This window comes from Echeneis naucrates, chromosome 16, assembly GCF_900963305.1.
Source record: "Echeneis naucrates chromosome 16, fEcheNa1.1, whole genome shotgun sequence".
Taxonomy (NCBI): domain Eukaryota; kingdom Metazoa; phylum Chordata; class Actinopteri; order Carangiformes; family Echeneidae; genus Echeneis; species Echeneis naucrates.
The window spans coordinates 10,457,783-10,474,147 of NC_042526.1; the positions used below are offsets into that span (position 1 = coordinate 10,457,783).

At 42.2% G+C, this 16,365-nt stretch overlaps 1 protein-coding gene across 1 annotated transcript; it reads right to left on the bottom strand.

Annotated features, from left to right (window-relative positions):
• Positions 1-8,113: 8,113 nt before the first annotated feature.
• On the bottom strand, positions 8,114-16,103 carry mafb (MAF bZIP transcription factor b). The gene is made up of 2 exons (XM_029523106.1): positions 14,910-16,103; positions 8,114-8,184 (listed from the first exon to the last, which is right to left on the bottom strand). The coding sequence occupies exons 1-2, from the start codon at positions 15,884-15,886 to the stop codon at positions 8,157-8,159; spliced, it is 1,005 nt and encodes a 334-aa protein (XP_029378966.1). The 5' UTR covers positions 15,887-16,103; the 3' UTR covers positions 8,114-8,156.
• Positions 16,104-16,365: the final 262 nt, after the last annotated feature.

Below are 16,365 nucleotides of genomic sequence, written 5' to 3' on the forward strand. Positions count from 1 at the left end.
ATAAGCAGTGACGCAGAGGCGCAGTTACAGATTCCTACTCCTTAAAGACTGTGGGCTCACACCTACAGTGTGATACTGCGTCTGATCCAGTCTGGCTTTGCTTTTTTCTGCTACATGAGCATTTGATCAGGGACCTCACAAAGTCCCGTGGCCAAAGACAGTATTCAAACAATTATCCTGTGAGAGATTAAACATTGGCAATGTTAACAATCATCTTCTTGTGTGTGATGAACCCTTCTTATTTATTCCTCTTAGCAGGAAAAGATCGGCTTTTGTAGTGTGACGAGGGTTAGAGTTAAAAACCTTGGGGTGTTACAGTCTAATGCTTTAGGACTTATGTGGAAATACTTATTACTGGTGAGTGGGTGATGAGCTCAATACTACTTCTGAAAGAAAGCAAGAGTCAGAGAGAGAGTGGGTTCATGTGGAGCCCATATAGGGCCTCCTCCCCCTCAGTTTCTATAGACAGGACGTGATGCTCACATATGCCCAGAGAGAGTTACAGCTCCGCCTGCCCCTCCCTCCCTCTATCTGCCCTCATGTGTGGCAACCTGAAACCAGCGCAGATGAGAAAGTGAGAAAAAAGAGTCAGCGCCCTATCCCTAAAGAAAAAAAATAAAAAACAACTTTGAGAGCGATTTGGAGGATGGTGGTATTAACTTCTTCAGAGCGTAAATCAAAAGAAAATTGCTGCACAAGCTCTCCAGCACTCTGCATATGATATATTTTATTAATAAAAATAATCCAGAATAAATTAGCAATCTTGAACAGATATTTCTCTTATTCTTATCTATTCTTGGTGTTTTTCTGCATTCAAGTAAGTCAGTAGCAAGCAAAGATCAGTGATACTGTTGAGCTTCACACCGTCTCTCTCTCTCTCCTCCAGAATAAACAAATTGATGCTATTTGCTAAAGAGTCTTCGGCAAACCTGGCATACCACACAAGTAGAAATACACACTCAGTGTTGACTTTGTGTTCTGGGGCAGTTAATGTGGACACAATTTATATCTCTACCAAGAATAGCTGCTCTTGTCGCAGGCTTTCATAATTATCCCACTGGTAAAAGCACCAACAGCAGGCTCCAGCTTCTGCTGAATGAATGTGCGCGCATACTCTCACAAATGCGCATGCACAAACACACACTGCCATAAGATATATTTCCGCAGAATAGAAATCACCAATTAATTTAGAAAAAAAGAAAAGAAATTAAACAGTTTAAATAGGAAAAACGCTCGCAAACGGAGCACGGCTGATTCCTGACGGTGTGTTATTGTACTCACTCAGCAGCTGGAAACCGGACTAACTCAACTCCTCTCAGTGGTCTCATTGTAAAGACACGTTCAGTCAGTCAGTGACAACTGTCTTTAATGCCTGAGAGTTCAGACTGTTGGGGAAAGAAACCACAGTCCTCTCCTCCACACTTCACCTCCACTCTCTTCTTTCAGCCTATTAGAAGTGTTTTTGGTTTTTTTTTTTTTTTTTTTTTGCCTTTTTTTGTCATGAATCTTTAAACACCCATTTCAAGTGAGTGGGCAGACTGAGTCTCTGCAGAGCACTGACCTGAGCCGCTGAAACTAATATTCTGATGTAACTTATAGAGACGCAACATGGGTTAGACCACATTCACATCCCAGGGCCCCTGTAAGACTTTTGTGCGATCAGCAGCTAAAGCTCACAGTTAGGTGTTACATCTTAATTTCTACTCCAGGAAGAAAAGAGAGAAACAAACTATGTCCAACTTAAAATATTATTTTAAAATTATTTACAGCCACACTCAAAAATAAATGATAGGGTAGTTAAATTCCAGCTTTGTTTGGTAAGTGGAAAAACTGCACACAGCCCCATCGGTGTGTCTGCTCTCCTGTTAGACTGAGAGGAAATCCATCAGCAGGAGCCAGAGAGAGAGAGAGAGAGAGAGAGAGAGAGAGAAGCGATGGTTGTGTATGTATGGCCTCTGCATCCCTTTCTCTGTCATGACACAAAAGCATTTGCTTTGGCAGGAATATACACAACTGCAACAACACACACACACATGCCCACACCTCCAACAGTAAATAAAGCAGTGTAGTCAGGTCACAATCACAGTAAACCACACAAACGACTAGCATCTGTCTCTTTGTCTTTGCCTGCTCGAGTCAATGAGCCTCACTGGCAACAGTTCATACTACACTGCCCAAACACAATAACATTCAACATCATATTTAAAAAAAAAACAAAAAAAGAAAAAGAAAAGAAAGAAAAACATATCTGCAAAGGAGTACATTATTCCTCTCCTCCTCTCTTATCACTCTTGTTTCTTCTTTGCCAGGCTCCATCCCTCCTTCTCTTCCTGTAAATGAGTGATTTATCAGCCTTAATTACTGGCAGTGGTTCATGTGGTCATGTGACCGCAACATGACAGCATATGATAAATACGCTCGGGAAATTAAACCCTGCAATGCAACCAGAAGCACACACAGCTCACACTGTACCGGGAGAGTGAGTGTTTGGGCAAAAATAGAATTTGTCATATAAAAGTGATGCTTTAAAGGCAAAATCTCAGCTCATGATGCGACTTAAAAACAAAAAGTTGTCATAAAAAATGACATTTATCAAACTGAAGCAAAGGGCATAAGAGGAAAATGCACAATCAATAATGATAAACCAAGTAAATTTATTGTTATAAGATGTTTCACAGCAATGCACCATAAACATCGAATGCATGCACGCACTTACGCACAGCCTCCTGCAGAATCTATCACCCCGGCTCACGTGTGTTACATCCTTGCAGCGTTCGTTGGCAGGATGCTGACTGAAGGGCCTGCTCTGCTCAGTTCATGCATCTTATTGTTTCATGGAGCCAGTTCTCAACCACTGACCTTTTTATTCACCACACTATACATTGTTAAAATAATGTATGAGGTGTCTTAGCCAGAGCCACTTCATTGTGTTGTGTTATACACAACAAAAGTGTGAGAGTGTGTGTGTGTGTGTGTGTGTGCGTGTGCGTGTGTCTATGCATTGTATTGGTTTGCCCAAAAAAATGTAAATGGCCAGAAGCAAATACTGTTATATTAATAGAATTAAGAGGAGAAAAAGGACAAACGAAAAACAATGTGCAGAGTATTGTGTGTATTTGTGCAGTGGCTTCTAACTGATAGTCGTACATTTTGGAATGATTTTGCATGTTCTGACCAATAAAAGTAGACTCACATCCTCAGGACTGGGTTTGTCCTATCGACATCCTTGTGCTTCTTGTTTATAGACTAGGCAGTAAAACACATTTATGGCTGTGCTTTTGCTGCTGTCATGTGACAATTTTTTTTTTCTAAATGTAAAGTAATCTTGGGTTTGTAAGATCAAGACAGTAACACTGGGAAAAAAAACAAGAAACTAAATTAAGTAAGATTAAATGCAACCAGATTTTGCAAAAAAAAAAAAAAAAAAAAAAAAGCACAGCAAAATCAATAATCCATATTTAAAAAAAACAGCAAAATGTGACAAAAGATATTTTTGGAGTTTCTAATTTATTACACTATTCGTGGACAGACACAGGCGATTAGTAATTATAAGCAGACATGCACAACTAATATTACTGCAATCTAGTTTTTTACTTTTGCTTTTACTAGGCCTGCTTTATTTTCATCTTTCTGGAACAATGACGGAGTTTTTCATTTAATCTAATTATTTAAATTGGAGCAAATTAGATTTACACCTCATTCACAAACTCAGGTAAATGATATGCGCTATATGTATATATACATATAAATTCACCTAAGAGGTTGTGGACTGTGATCGGCCATCACACTATCACCACACTAATTTCCTCTTCTGATGAAACACTGAATGTAGGAAAAGTGAAGAAAACAGACAGAAAGGGAGGAGGAACACACGCAGGCACTTTACTTTTCTTACTGACATCATGAACATGTCAGGCTTTGCTCGATGTCTGCAGGACTCACACTAATAATAGCATAAAATGATTTCCCTCTTTGGACAACAACAGAAGCATCTTTTGAGGAATGACGTGTGCATGTGTGTGTGCGCCTTGAACTGCCTGTGTGTATGGTGCATTTTTGCATGTTTGCATATTGCATAGATGCCAGTATATAAACAGATAATGGGGGAGGAGGGTGGGGGGAGCGGCACACAGTGACTCCAGCACCTCTGCACCTTCTCTTCCTCCTCCTTATTTATTTGTCTGTATTAGTTAGCTCCTTCTCAGCACTTAAAATTAATGTCATCCAGCAGAAAATAGAGGCTGAAAGCTAAAATTCAGCACTTTCCCAGCAGCCCGGTTATTTATCAAGCTAACAAGGAGAAGATGCATCCCGTTTCAGCCGGGCCCAGGAAATATGTGCCATTAAAGCCCAGAGCTTGTGTTTGAGAGCCAGGAATAAAAGTGAGGGTGTCAGGAAGAAGGGGATGGATGGCATCGCCAGCAATATGGATGCAGAGAGACCGGCAGACACATTTATATAAGGGACAATAGATACACTCCAGTAGAAGCAAGAAAAGCAAGATGAAACACACACATTGTGTCTACCATTGGCATAGCCACAATACATATTCTGCATGTGCTGCATGTGTGTATATGAAGTGCTGATTCGCTGATGGCTATAAAAGATGATCCTTGAGGGGATACAGGAGACACAGTTTGGAGCTTTGAATAAATCATGTGTTGCTTAGCTCTAATTTTCTCTTTACGAGCTGGGTGTTGAAACACATCCTGAGGACTGTTAGTATTGTGCCGTGTTAACATCTCTATAGCATCAGGAGCTAACACTGAAGTGTTGGAATTCAATTAGACACTGGGTGCAACGCTAAGCAGCTAGCAGTGGGCAGCCACCGCAGGGAAGAGGGGATGGTGACGCAAGGAAGAAGAGAGCGTGTGTGTGTGTGTGTAAGAAGGAGACTGCGGGCGAGAGGAAGGCCCTGGGCTGCTGGCTGCGGTGATTCAGGGGAATATATAATATCACAGTAACCTCCGGCTGATCACAAGTTCCTCTCTCAATCACGCTGTGAAAACACAGTCGCAACCTGAGGAAAGCTGTGCCTCTGAGGCTCCCACACAAGCATCCATACACAGACACACAGCGGTAACTGCTTTACAACTAATTATGTTTGAATAAAACAACACAATCCGAGCTTAAACAACTGAAACATCTGAGAGAAAATTGTATACTATCATAAGTTAAAAAGGAGCGGGTTGCTGTTTAGAGGTTTGGCTTGAGGGTGTAGCTTTTCCCCCAAAGTATTATCTTCACTGTAATTTAAAAGAGAGAAACAAACAACACATTTTTAAAAACAACCCAGATCTAAACACAATTGTTCTGCCTTTAGTTTGTGTGTCTTTACAATTGCAGAGAATTAAAACTTCTTTTCTCCTATTGCTCATTTCTAACGCCGCCAGTTCTGCTCACTTCCTTTCTTTTTCAGAGCAGGTCTGATAATGAGGATACATCCTGTTCACATCCAGCCTATCATTTGGATTTGCTGGATGGAGATATGGCATCCGTGTCACTATCACAACGGTAACAATGTAATGAGTGGAACACCGGGCAGCAAGAAGTTAAATATAACCCTGGTAGAGAAGAATGGTGAAGTGTGTCAAACTGTGGAAGGAGCAAATCCTGGTCCTTGAGAGGACAAAAGATCTTAATACAGCTACAGTGTTTCATAGAGATCGCACATAAATACACTGTTTGACTCGCATGTTTGGATTTTACAATTAAGTGATAAATGGAGGTGTATTTTTATGATCTGAAACCATGCTGTCAATTTTTTTTTTTTTAATTACACAATTTAATGCCTATTTGAAAATGTAAATATCGTTCATCGTTCATATGAGTTCATTCAGAATGTTTCTGAGAAACTGAAATTGAAACTGAAAAACAGCTACATTTTCAGAACTTTGTCGGCCAATGTGATGGAGATTAACAAGCCAAAACATGCCATGATATAAATTGTCTTCTTATTAATTTTTTTATTTTTCCTACATGCATGTATTTAAATCCGTGCTTTCCCTTTTTCTTAGTCTTACATTCACACGCAACTTGACGTGTCTGTGTGCGTGTGCGCATGTGTCCTTCCTCATCTGCCATGTCTACAAAAACCTGACCTGCCTTCTGTCAGCCACAGAGGCACCTTGCCTCCCTGTGCCCCCTCCCCCCTGAGTGGCCGACTCACCCCATCACCACGAGGGGGGAAGCTGACTTGGAAGGGGAGGAGGAGCGGGGTTGCCAGGGAATAACAGGGAAGTGGGGGTTGGGCTTGGTGGGAGATTTAAGGGGAAGAATGGTGGAGCTGTATTGTATTGGTGGGTGGCTCTGAAGCTTCCTCTAATGTGCCCTCTCCACTCCTGTACCTGTGACCTCAGAGCGCCTGACAGCCAGAAAGTGCTGAAGCATGCAGGTGTATGAACGCACACTCAAGTGCAAGAACTCACTTTCTGCTCATGAGTCCGTGCAAACACACATGCACGCACACACGCACACACACACACGTGTCCTACCTTAGCAGCCTGCATTCTGTCATTCTTAACTCCTTCACTGCCTCCATCCACACTGTGTTGATACCATCATGTACTACTGTACATCACACTATTTGTAATTAGTCAATACTGAGAAAAGGGACAGTGATGGAGTGCCATTCAAATGCAAAAGAAGCATGTGCTTCACAATGCTGAGTACATGAGGAAAGTAGAGTACACTGTCTGCTGCACAGTAAAATTAGCCGATGCTGATGCTGTAATTTCCTCTGTCCAGCCTCTCGACTGTACAGTGTAAGATCTGAGGTGTCCAGAGAGTGTCCCATCCTGTGTGTGTGTGTGTGTGTGTTTAAGAGGGGGTTAGGGTTAGAGAGTTATATTACAGATGTGATGAGTCGCCTGGCTGCGAGGCTGATACCTCAGCAGCACCCAGCATTGACCAGGCCTTTAAATAAAGCCTTCGATCCTCCAGCAGCAGAGAAGGTCACCGCCTGCCTCTGGTTACCCTGCCTGTCTGTCTACATCCACGGCCAGGAGCCCTCCCGGAATCCCTTCCTCCCTTCCCTTGTTTCCTCAACTCTTCCTGTCCTCTCACCTTGGTGTTCATTTCTGCATTTAAATCCAGGTGCCTTCCTTTCGTCAGTGCCTTGACTCCTCCCCTTTATTTGCAGTTATTCCTTTCTCCACTTCTAGTTGTCTTTATACCCTCATCTGTTTTTCCTCCATTTTCCAAATGGGATTGTGAAAACACAAAAAACTAGCCCTCACTTCCCTGCTCTCATCTTCTGCCGTCCTCTTCAATCCCACATCCATCCATCCGTGTGTCAGTCAGAAAAAAAAAATAGTGTACAGTGTTTGTCTCCACAGAGAGAGCAGAGAGGGTGAAATAAGTCAGGGCTTCAGGACAGAGGTCAAAGGTTTTGGACCTCTTCCCATGAGTTCTATGCATGTCACCCAGCTGTCAATCAAAATCTCTTTCTGAGTCCCAAAACAGAGAACTGCATCACATCAAACACAATAACACACACACACACACACACACACAGAGGAAGAAGTTTGGCTTTCACACAGCTAAATATGAAATGGGAAAGAAGATCAATCCAATAACAAAACTCTCTCAGGTGTCTGCAGTCCCAAATGAGTGATTCCTTATTAAATCAAATCAATATTAACAACTGGTTTGTGGTTCTGATTTCTCCCAGGAGACAATCATGCTTCCTGCCTTAGGTATTACACTTTCGTCAGATTTATAATAATATTGAAAATATCAGGATGTTAAATGTGTCAAACTCTTGTTTGAATTAAGGAAAAAAACCAAACACCAAAAAATTGGAATTTAATAATGATTTAAATGATTGCAAAACTGCGCAGCAGCCCTTCGCAGCACTTAGTCAGTGTGTTGTATATTTAACTGTGCACTATATCAATAACTTGTTCAAATGCAAACTTTTTTTTTTATATATTAAAAAAACTAAAATCTAATTTATGGAGGATGATGCTGAGCCCTTTAGTGTGTGTAAAAGAAAATACACCAGGAACACTGTAAATCTATATGTATCTATATGCCATGCAGCTATATATTCAATTTAAAATTAGTTTTAAAGGTTTTATCAGTAAAAGTGTATTAAAGGACTTTAAGTTACCTCATACTCCAGGGTAATGGGATGGAGAGGTCCCGGCTCTCTATCACAGATGGAGGAATTTTCTCGACGTCCTACAAAGACACATAGGAAATTGCGATGAACAGTGAATTTCTGCCAACAACAAACTGAAAAGCTGGTTCAAAAGTGGCCTTAAAGGTTAAGTGAACGTAATAAAATAATCAAAGGAGCACAGATTTAATTGCACATTTAGTGGGCAAAAAAATGGGCAGACATTTAGTGGGCAGAGAGTAATTTTGGCTTTGTTATGAGAAAGTTTATAAACTTGAATTACTGCTGAATGATGTTTTTTTTTAACAACATTAAAACATTTACTGAAATTGAGTTCACAATGTGCTGTCAAGCTATTTGAAATGAAAAAAAGAAGAGTTTGTTTTAAATGTGTGCAAACACTCACATACACACACATGAGCTCATTTTAGAATCACCCCTGTCTTTATAAAGATAATAAAAGTGTTTATTAAAATAATTGTTGATACAGATAAAATGTTTTATTTTGAAATCATGACCTGCGGTAATCATGCAGACATGCGTGTTTACATGTGAGTGTATGAATAGCAGAGAGGCTGACACTGACACACGTGTGTAAACATTACCGCTTATCAGTAATGAGGCGTGGAAGAGGAAACCTGATGTAGAAGCCAAGTGAGGAATCATCCTGAAAAACTTTTCACTGCTCCTCGCTGGAGAGAAATGAGGTGAAGGAGCCACAAAGAATATTAATGCCCCCCAATCCATCTTTAACCAACAATGAGAAGCATTCATTTCCCTGTAATCCGATTCACACTGGGGCCAAATGGACTCTGACCCTTTGAGCTGCATAGGAGCTCCTGGTGACAGACCTCCAGCAGAGACCATCACGACGGCCATCACCTGAGAAATGCTCTCAAACATCAGCACAGACCCACTTCCAGGTGTCCCTGCGCTGAAAATTTACAGTTTCAACCCGGCTGAAATTTATCTACAGAGATGTAAAAGCAGAGAGCTGGATAAACACACACAGGGGACCAGTCACACACACACACACACACACACACACAGAGAGTCATGTATACACGCTGTGGCTCCCTCCCACACACACACACACTCACTGTGCACACGTGTGTTTACTCTGTGTGCACTCTTGCTTAGTCAAACAAGCACACGCTCTGTCCCATATGCACAAAAACTCACATGAACACACACACACACACACACAGGGCTTGATACTGGGGCGAGGTCCATGTGCAGGGGGCTGCTACATGGCAGCACTTGTGGGGTCAAGGCCTTTCCCAGGTACAAATGAAAGGGAGAGGAGAGACTTTGGAAGAGCTGAACAACACTGTGGGTCACCTTGCCTGGCAAAGAGATCAATGTCTGTTTGACTGGCTGAGAGACAAAGAGAGAAAGAGAAAGTGAGAGAGAGAAAGAGACTGCAGTAGAGGGGCGATTCACCTCCTGCTTCATTGAGATGCAGGTAAAACACACAGGGGTCGGGCTTGGCTCCAGCTCCACCCTGCATAACACTAACGTGCATGCGCAGAGTTGAAAATTGCACGAACACGCACACAGGCACACACACCCACGCACAGAGACACACACAAACATACTCAATTTTCAAAAAGCCCCCCACCACATGCTGCGGTCCAAAACACACCCCTCCACTGACTCTGTGCCCTGCAACTCAACTCACTGTTGAAAACATCGACACAGCCTCAGCTGTGTTTATCTGAGTCAGAATATTGTGATCACATATAATTAAATCATAATTAGCTTTCATCTATTGCCCGTTAGTGATGCATTCTGTGGAGAGCCTCTCATACAGGCAAATGCAAATCTGCTATTTGAATTCTAACGTACACAAATCACGAGACGTGCTACATGTGCTTCTTTTACAGCTGTGAATTTCACAGAGACTTCGCTTCACCACAGGACCTGGGATAGAATTCAGACAATCACATTACCTGCACTCTCCCCGGACTTGTATTTACTTGGGAAAAATTGCCATGTTCAGCCAATGAGATACAAACAGAGGCGGTGGAATGAACCTTCTTTACAGCTGCTGCATTCTTACCACATGCACAGCAGCGACAGGACGGGACAAGTTAAATTATTAGGGTTTCAAATAAATGACACATAACTCAGGACACAGGAAGACAGAGAGAGGGAGGGAGAGGGAGAGGGAGACAAGCTCTGGCATTGCAGGTCTGGATGATGGACGGACCACAGAGGAACATAAATGCAGCTGATTTAAATCACTTTAAATGTAAATGTTTATCGCATGGAGTGATGCAGATGCGGACTGAGTGGAAGAGATTGAAATTGTTTCCTCCTTTGAATGCAAATATGTTTTTAACCCTTCGGGAGGTTTTTTCTGGGGAGGGGAATGTGCGCTGGGAGAAAATAAATGAACTTACACAGAACGAAAGCAAGAGCATTACAACGCAAGCTGTGTGACACCTATTTTTACAAACTGCCTTTTATAACGATAAAGCATATCTTTCTTTTTCTTTTACAATCGAATGCAGCTTTTGAACAGCGTTTTGAGAAATAAACTTTTCCATACTGATCAATCTGATTATGACCCAAAGCTCTAACAGCTGTTATGATCAGTTGGTGTTAGATTAATTCAAATATTTGTACAGTCAAGAAATAATGAATACAGTACAATTCTTTTTGCACCAGTAATCTTGTGAGTTTTAAATGAGATGCTGGATTTCTTTTTTGTTTGTTTGTTAGTTGTACTTACACTCATTGACTTTCTCTGTCATATAAAGGTACAAGCATCACAATGACATGATATCATGGCTCATGCCTATCGATTCAATTAATTCAGTTAACGCATATATACACCTTTCCCAGTGTCAAATAAAATAAAATGCCAGCTGGTTATTGAGCACTCACACAAATAGACACTGTTCAGTGTGCTCATCCTTTGTCCTATTAATTCTGAGGCATTAAAGCAAAGTACACGACAAAGATTCAAATGTCAATACCGATAAATTTCAGAGTGATTTCCCATACTTGACCTGAAAGAGAGAGTCCAATATTGTGACAGTAGACAACTACATTATCTTTAATAACCTAATCATTGGACAGACTGCAAATGAATACAGCACAGAAGTCAATACACTGGGCCAGAGAATAGAATTACAATTCATACTGATAAGATTAATAATGCGGAGTCTGCATGCTACATGTACACACTTTTTCAGTCTGTACAAATGGAGGAGAGGAAGCAAATGACACATAGAGAGGCAATAACCCTGATAGACTGCTGAGAAATGAGGAGGATGTGCTAAAATGTTGTTTCCTGTACCTTTCTGTCCTCCTTCAACACAGGAAGTGAATCAGTGTTACTGAATCCTCCAGCCCTATGGGGTGTCTAGAAGTCAAAACACCATGTACCCGAGAATAAAGCATCCTGCACATTTTCCACTCCCCCTCTGATTATCATCAATTTCCCACTGTATCATTCTGATGCATTAAATAATAGAGCGCAAACACTGGAAACCTCTGAACTATTAAACAAAGCAGACCTGTCTGTGACATAACACTGCTGCTGCACCGGCAGGTCGCAGCTCAGACAGTCGGAAACTAAATCCTGAGAATATTGAGAAAACTCAACTCATCTTATCTGCCCCCACAGAAGACAGAGGTGCCATGAAAGAAGTATAGCATCTCCAGTTCTAGGTTATAACACAAATGTAATTAAACAGCACACTATATTGACCTAATCAGATAGGAGGGCCATAAATTAGTAGACACATGCTCACTAAAAGGCCCTCTCTTCTCAGCTAGGACACATCTCTGATCGTTTATCATCTGAAAGGAGCAAGAGAGCAGCCAGCATCTCTCTCTCTCTCTCTCTCTCTCTCTCTCTCTGTGTCTCTTGCTCTATCTCTGTCTCTCACTCACTTTTAATCACAGAGACAATCATTCCTCCAGCCATGGGAGCATTGTGCTCTCCAGTGCTGTCCCTCACTGAGGGCTTTCATGGGAGCCAACATGAGCCAGATGTGTGTGTCATGTCCAAGTGAGACAGCACAGAGCTAATACAGAGTCTTTGTGTTCACCTCAGCAAATAAGTCCCCGCTGTAGTGTATCCAGACACCAGCATCACTTGGGGGGGAGGAAAAAAAATAAAGGAAAATGCAATATAGCTTTTTTTTTACGTACAAACACACAGCACACACACAGCAAGGCACTCAGACTGTCAAACGGTCCTGCAGCAGGAAAAGTGAACATCCGTCCACACACACACACACACACACACAGTCTGTAGTGACCTTTCATGGCAGCACAGCCACAGCCTGTGCAGCTTTTATTCCAGCCATACTGTGTTTGGGATGCTCTGAGTTCCTGGGGAGGAAACACTCAGCAGGACTGACCCAGTCCAGCAGAGCCCAGGAGCAGACTCCCGGACCTGTCAGTCACTGCTGAACCAGATCCCTCCCGTCAGAAACCAAATGAAGGGTCTTTACACAGAGACAGAGAGGAAAGTCATATCGGTACAGAAAACAGCTGGATTTAAGAAACACGAAAGAGTCTGTATCACGCCACCTCAGTATAAACAGTACTTATCTCCACTGAAATGATATCTTCAGATTCTGCGGAATCGCAGAAGAAAATTTAAATGTGCATATTCATCAACATGCTCTGCATTTGTTTCATTTTGTTAAGAACTTCGACCATTTTTGATGAAGAACTTTGTTTATGCTGGATTTCTTTTTTTTTTCTTTTCTTTTTTTTTTTTTTTTACTTTCCACAGACAATATTCAACAAGTGGAAATACCGGGTAAAAAGTGCAAGTTTGCTCTAAAATCAATCATTAACGCAACCCTTTTTCAAGGACACATGCAGCTCAGTTTTTGGGCCCTAAAAAATAAAGATTGAATTATTTTGAGAATCCCTCTGCTCTGTTATTCTACACGATTTTGAAATGTAAGAGCTGTTCTATCTTTAATTAGTCAACAGGTTAAGGCCGTGCGTTTATTTTTTAGAGAAGCAAAAAAACTGAAGAAGAAAACAAGTTAAAATAAATGATCGTGTGATTATAGAAAAAAAACAGAATGATAAACACATAGTAGATGAAAGAATAAATTACGTTTTAGACACATAGCTGGACTTGGTCGTAAAGTTTTTAATAGAAAACTAGATGTATATGCAAATATGTTTGAGTTGTCTCAATGATATTTGCAATTTGGTATTTCCTTCACCTGTTTACAGGATTTTTCAGTTTTAAGGATGATAAGGTTGACAGTGTGTGGCACCGCCTCAAAGACAAAGTGACAAACAGCATGCAAAACTATAAAGAACAATAAATAATAAACATTTACAAGAGAATGTATTTGTTTCCATTCATGAATGTTTATTGATGAATGGTTTTTTTTATTCCATTTTAAAGAGTTAACACGATGTCTGCCAGTAAACTGTACTATCCAAAGACAACAGCAACCCAGGGCTTCACAAAAGATGTAAATCTGGATGATACCCCTTTCTTCATTATTCGGTAACACTGCGGGAACATTAAATCTCAATTTTCCAAACAGTTCACAGTTTATTTAACGAATAAGACCCACGGGGTTCCGAGTAAACTTAATGAAGCTCCTTCGGTGAAAGGAAATCACATTATCAATGAACTACAGAGAAAATTGAGCATTTTGTTGCAACACATTTGTATGACCAAAAACCTCTTTCTAATTTATTTCATGGCATGCAATGCTTCTGCTTCAAACATTTTTTTCAGCCCCACTTGTTGAACGCAGTCATCTATGTAGTTTTTGCACCAGCCAGGAAAGAAAAAAAAAAACAAAAAACACCCCGATGCTGTTCACGTCAATATGCTGCCTATCTGTGTAAATCAATGTTAACTAAAAAGTTGCCCTGTTTCTCAAAGTCATTCTCTCCCCAACGAGCCTCCAGAAGAAACTCTGCGAATGATGAAGGCTCGTGTTCGCGGTGTAGGTGTCAGAAAGCAAAGTGACGGATGAACGTAATTTTCCACACTTTTTCACAAAAGGTGATGAGGCTGAACAATGCAGTCATGGTATAATACAATCATTAAACACAGGTTCACAGAAAGGAGGAAAAGAAAAATAAAAAAGAAAAGGTAGACACACAGTCCGTACATGACCAGCATGCATGACTTCACACAACCCTATCTGTCCATTTCCAAACTTCTCTGAGTTTGGATTTTTATTTTTTAAAGATATTTTTTTTTATTTTTCATTATTTACAAGAACCATGGAAAATATGAAAATGAGATAATTCATATCAAAATAAAGTGTCTTTCAGCACAAAAGGCAAAAAAAAAGTAAAACAAAATGAAGTGTAAAATAAAGATGTTGTGCCTGAGGGTTGTTTCGTTTCACACAAGAAATGTTTGTGTAAAGCAAAAAGGATGGACGAGGCGCAGGATGGGGAGAGAAGCGGACCTATGTGCTGCACTATGTCAAGCAAATGTGACTACAGGACACAAGTCCTTTCAGGATATTTGCTGAAACTGAATTCCTTTTCGGAGTCTTTTTTGAAGGCTATTTATGCGCCCTTTAATTGCGCTGAAGCAAATCGGAACAAAAGCCTCACCCTGAAATAAAACACCTCTGAAAAACACAAAAGTGGTAAAATTCTTTTGGGACTATCGCAGCTTTCACAAAACAACTTCAACACAACTTACTTTAGCTGCGCGCAAATTAAAAGTTTTTGTTGTTGTTGTTGTTTTTACATAATTTTTTTTTTTTTATTCCCGTTTCTCTGTGAGGGTCGGTTACTAAAACTTTTCAGCGCCGAGACTCACATGAAAAACTCCGGGGATGAGGGGTTGTTGTCGCTGCTGGATCCTCCGTTTTCTCTGAAGCCGGTGCTGATCAGCTTCTCGTATTTCTCCTTGTAGGCGTCCCTCTCCCTGGCCAGCCGGGAGATCTCCTGCTTGAGGTGGTCCACCTGCTGCATGAGCTGCGTCTTCTCTCCCTCCAAGACGTGCCGCTGCTGGACCCGCTTGTACCGGCAGGACTGGGCATAGCCCCTGTTCTTTAGTGTCCTCCTCTTCTGTTTCAGACGGATCACCTCTTCCTTGCTGACCCCCCGGAGCTGCCGGTTCAATTCCCGCACCGACATGGTCACCAGCTGCTCGTCCGAGAACCGCTCTTCCAAGCGCATGTGCTGGTGGTTCCCCCCCGCGCCGCCGCCGGACTGAGACCCGGAGGAAGGGTGGTGTGCCCCTGTGTGGTGGTGGTGGTGATGGTGGTGGTGGTGGTGGGGAGCCCCGTTCTGAGCTGCGGCTGCGGCGATGACCGCGGACACCACGGCGGCCGCTGATCCCATCTCCTCCCCGGCCATGCCGCCTCCTGCCCCGGCTGCGCCGCCGAACTGCTGCCCTCTGGCATAGCCATCGAAGGTTTGGAGCTGGTGACTGCTGCTGATCAGCGCCTCTACTGCGTCCTCCGGGCTAAAGCCCAGAGCCTCGGGGTTCAACTGCTGTTGGTACCCGGTCATCCAGTAGAAATCCTCCAAGTGCGCCTTCTGTTCGCTCCCTGATCCCGGACTGGGCGCCGAGAAGCTTGGAGAGGGGGGAACCGAGCTGCAAGGCGTGCTCATCGGGGTGGAAGATAGAGATCCCCCGGCGACCAGGCGGCTGCACTGGCTGATGCTACGATCGGGCTCCACCGGCTCCTTTTTCACTTCAAACTTCATCAGATCGAAGTCATTAACATATTCCATGGCCAGGGGACTGGTGGGCAGGTCGGAGTTGCTCATTGCCAGTTCTGATGCCATCCTCTTGCTGTTGACAGTCCTCCAAAGGGGGTGAGGAGCACCTGTCAAAGTGGGCTGCTGAGACACGCACTGAGCCAGCTTGATTTCTTTATTTATTTTCTTCAAAAACCGGAGGAAAAAGTGGATTTTCTCGCACTAATTGCGCGGCGCAGTTTTCGGTTTTGTGAGTCGATAAGTTTTTTTTTTTTTTTCTTCAGCCTGTGTTGCACAGACGCATTGGAGCAGCGCTGTTTCCTCCCTCTCTCCCAGCGTGCGGGTGTCTGAGCGCCGCTCTCTCTGTTTCTACCATTTAACACTTCATGGCTCCTTTTAGGATTAGTGCGCCAATTTGAGGAGGTTCACGTACGTGTCCCGAGCAAATAGTTGCCTTGTGGAGAAAGAAGAAGGAGGAAAAAAAAAAAAAAAAACTCCACCCAAGGATTGATAGATTTTTTTTTTCACGAGCATCAGTCAGGCGACGAGTTAAAAAGCATTGCTTA

Coding starts and splice junctions, on each gene's coding strand:
- mafb (XM_029523106.1), bottom strand. CDS start 15,886: ATGGCATCAGAACTGGCAATGAGCAACTCCGACCTGCCCACCAGTCCC. Junction 8,185..14,909: donor TCATCCCCGGAGTTTTTCAT/GTGAGTCTCGGC, acceptor GTGTCTTTGTAG/GACGTCGAGAAAATTCCTCC.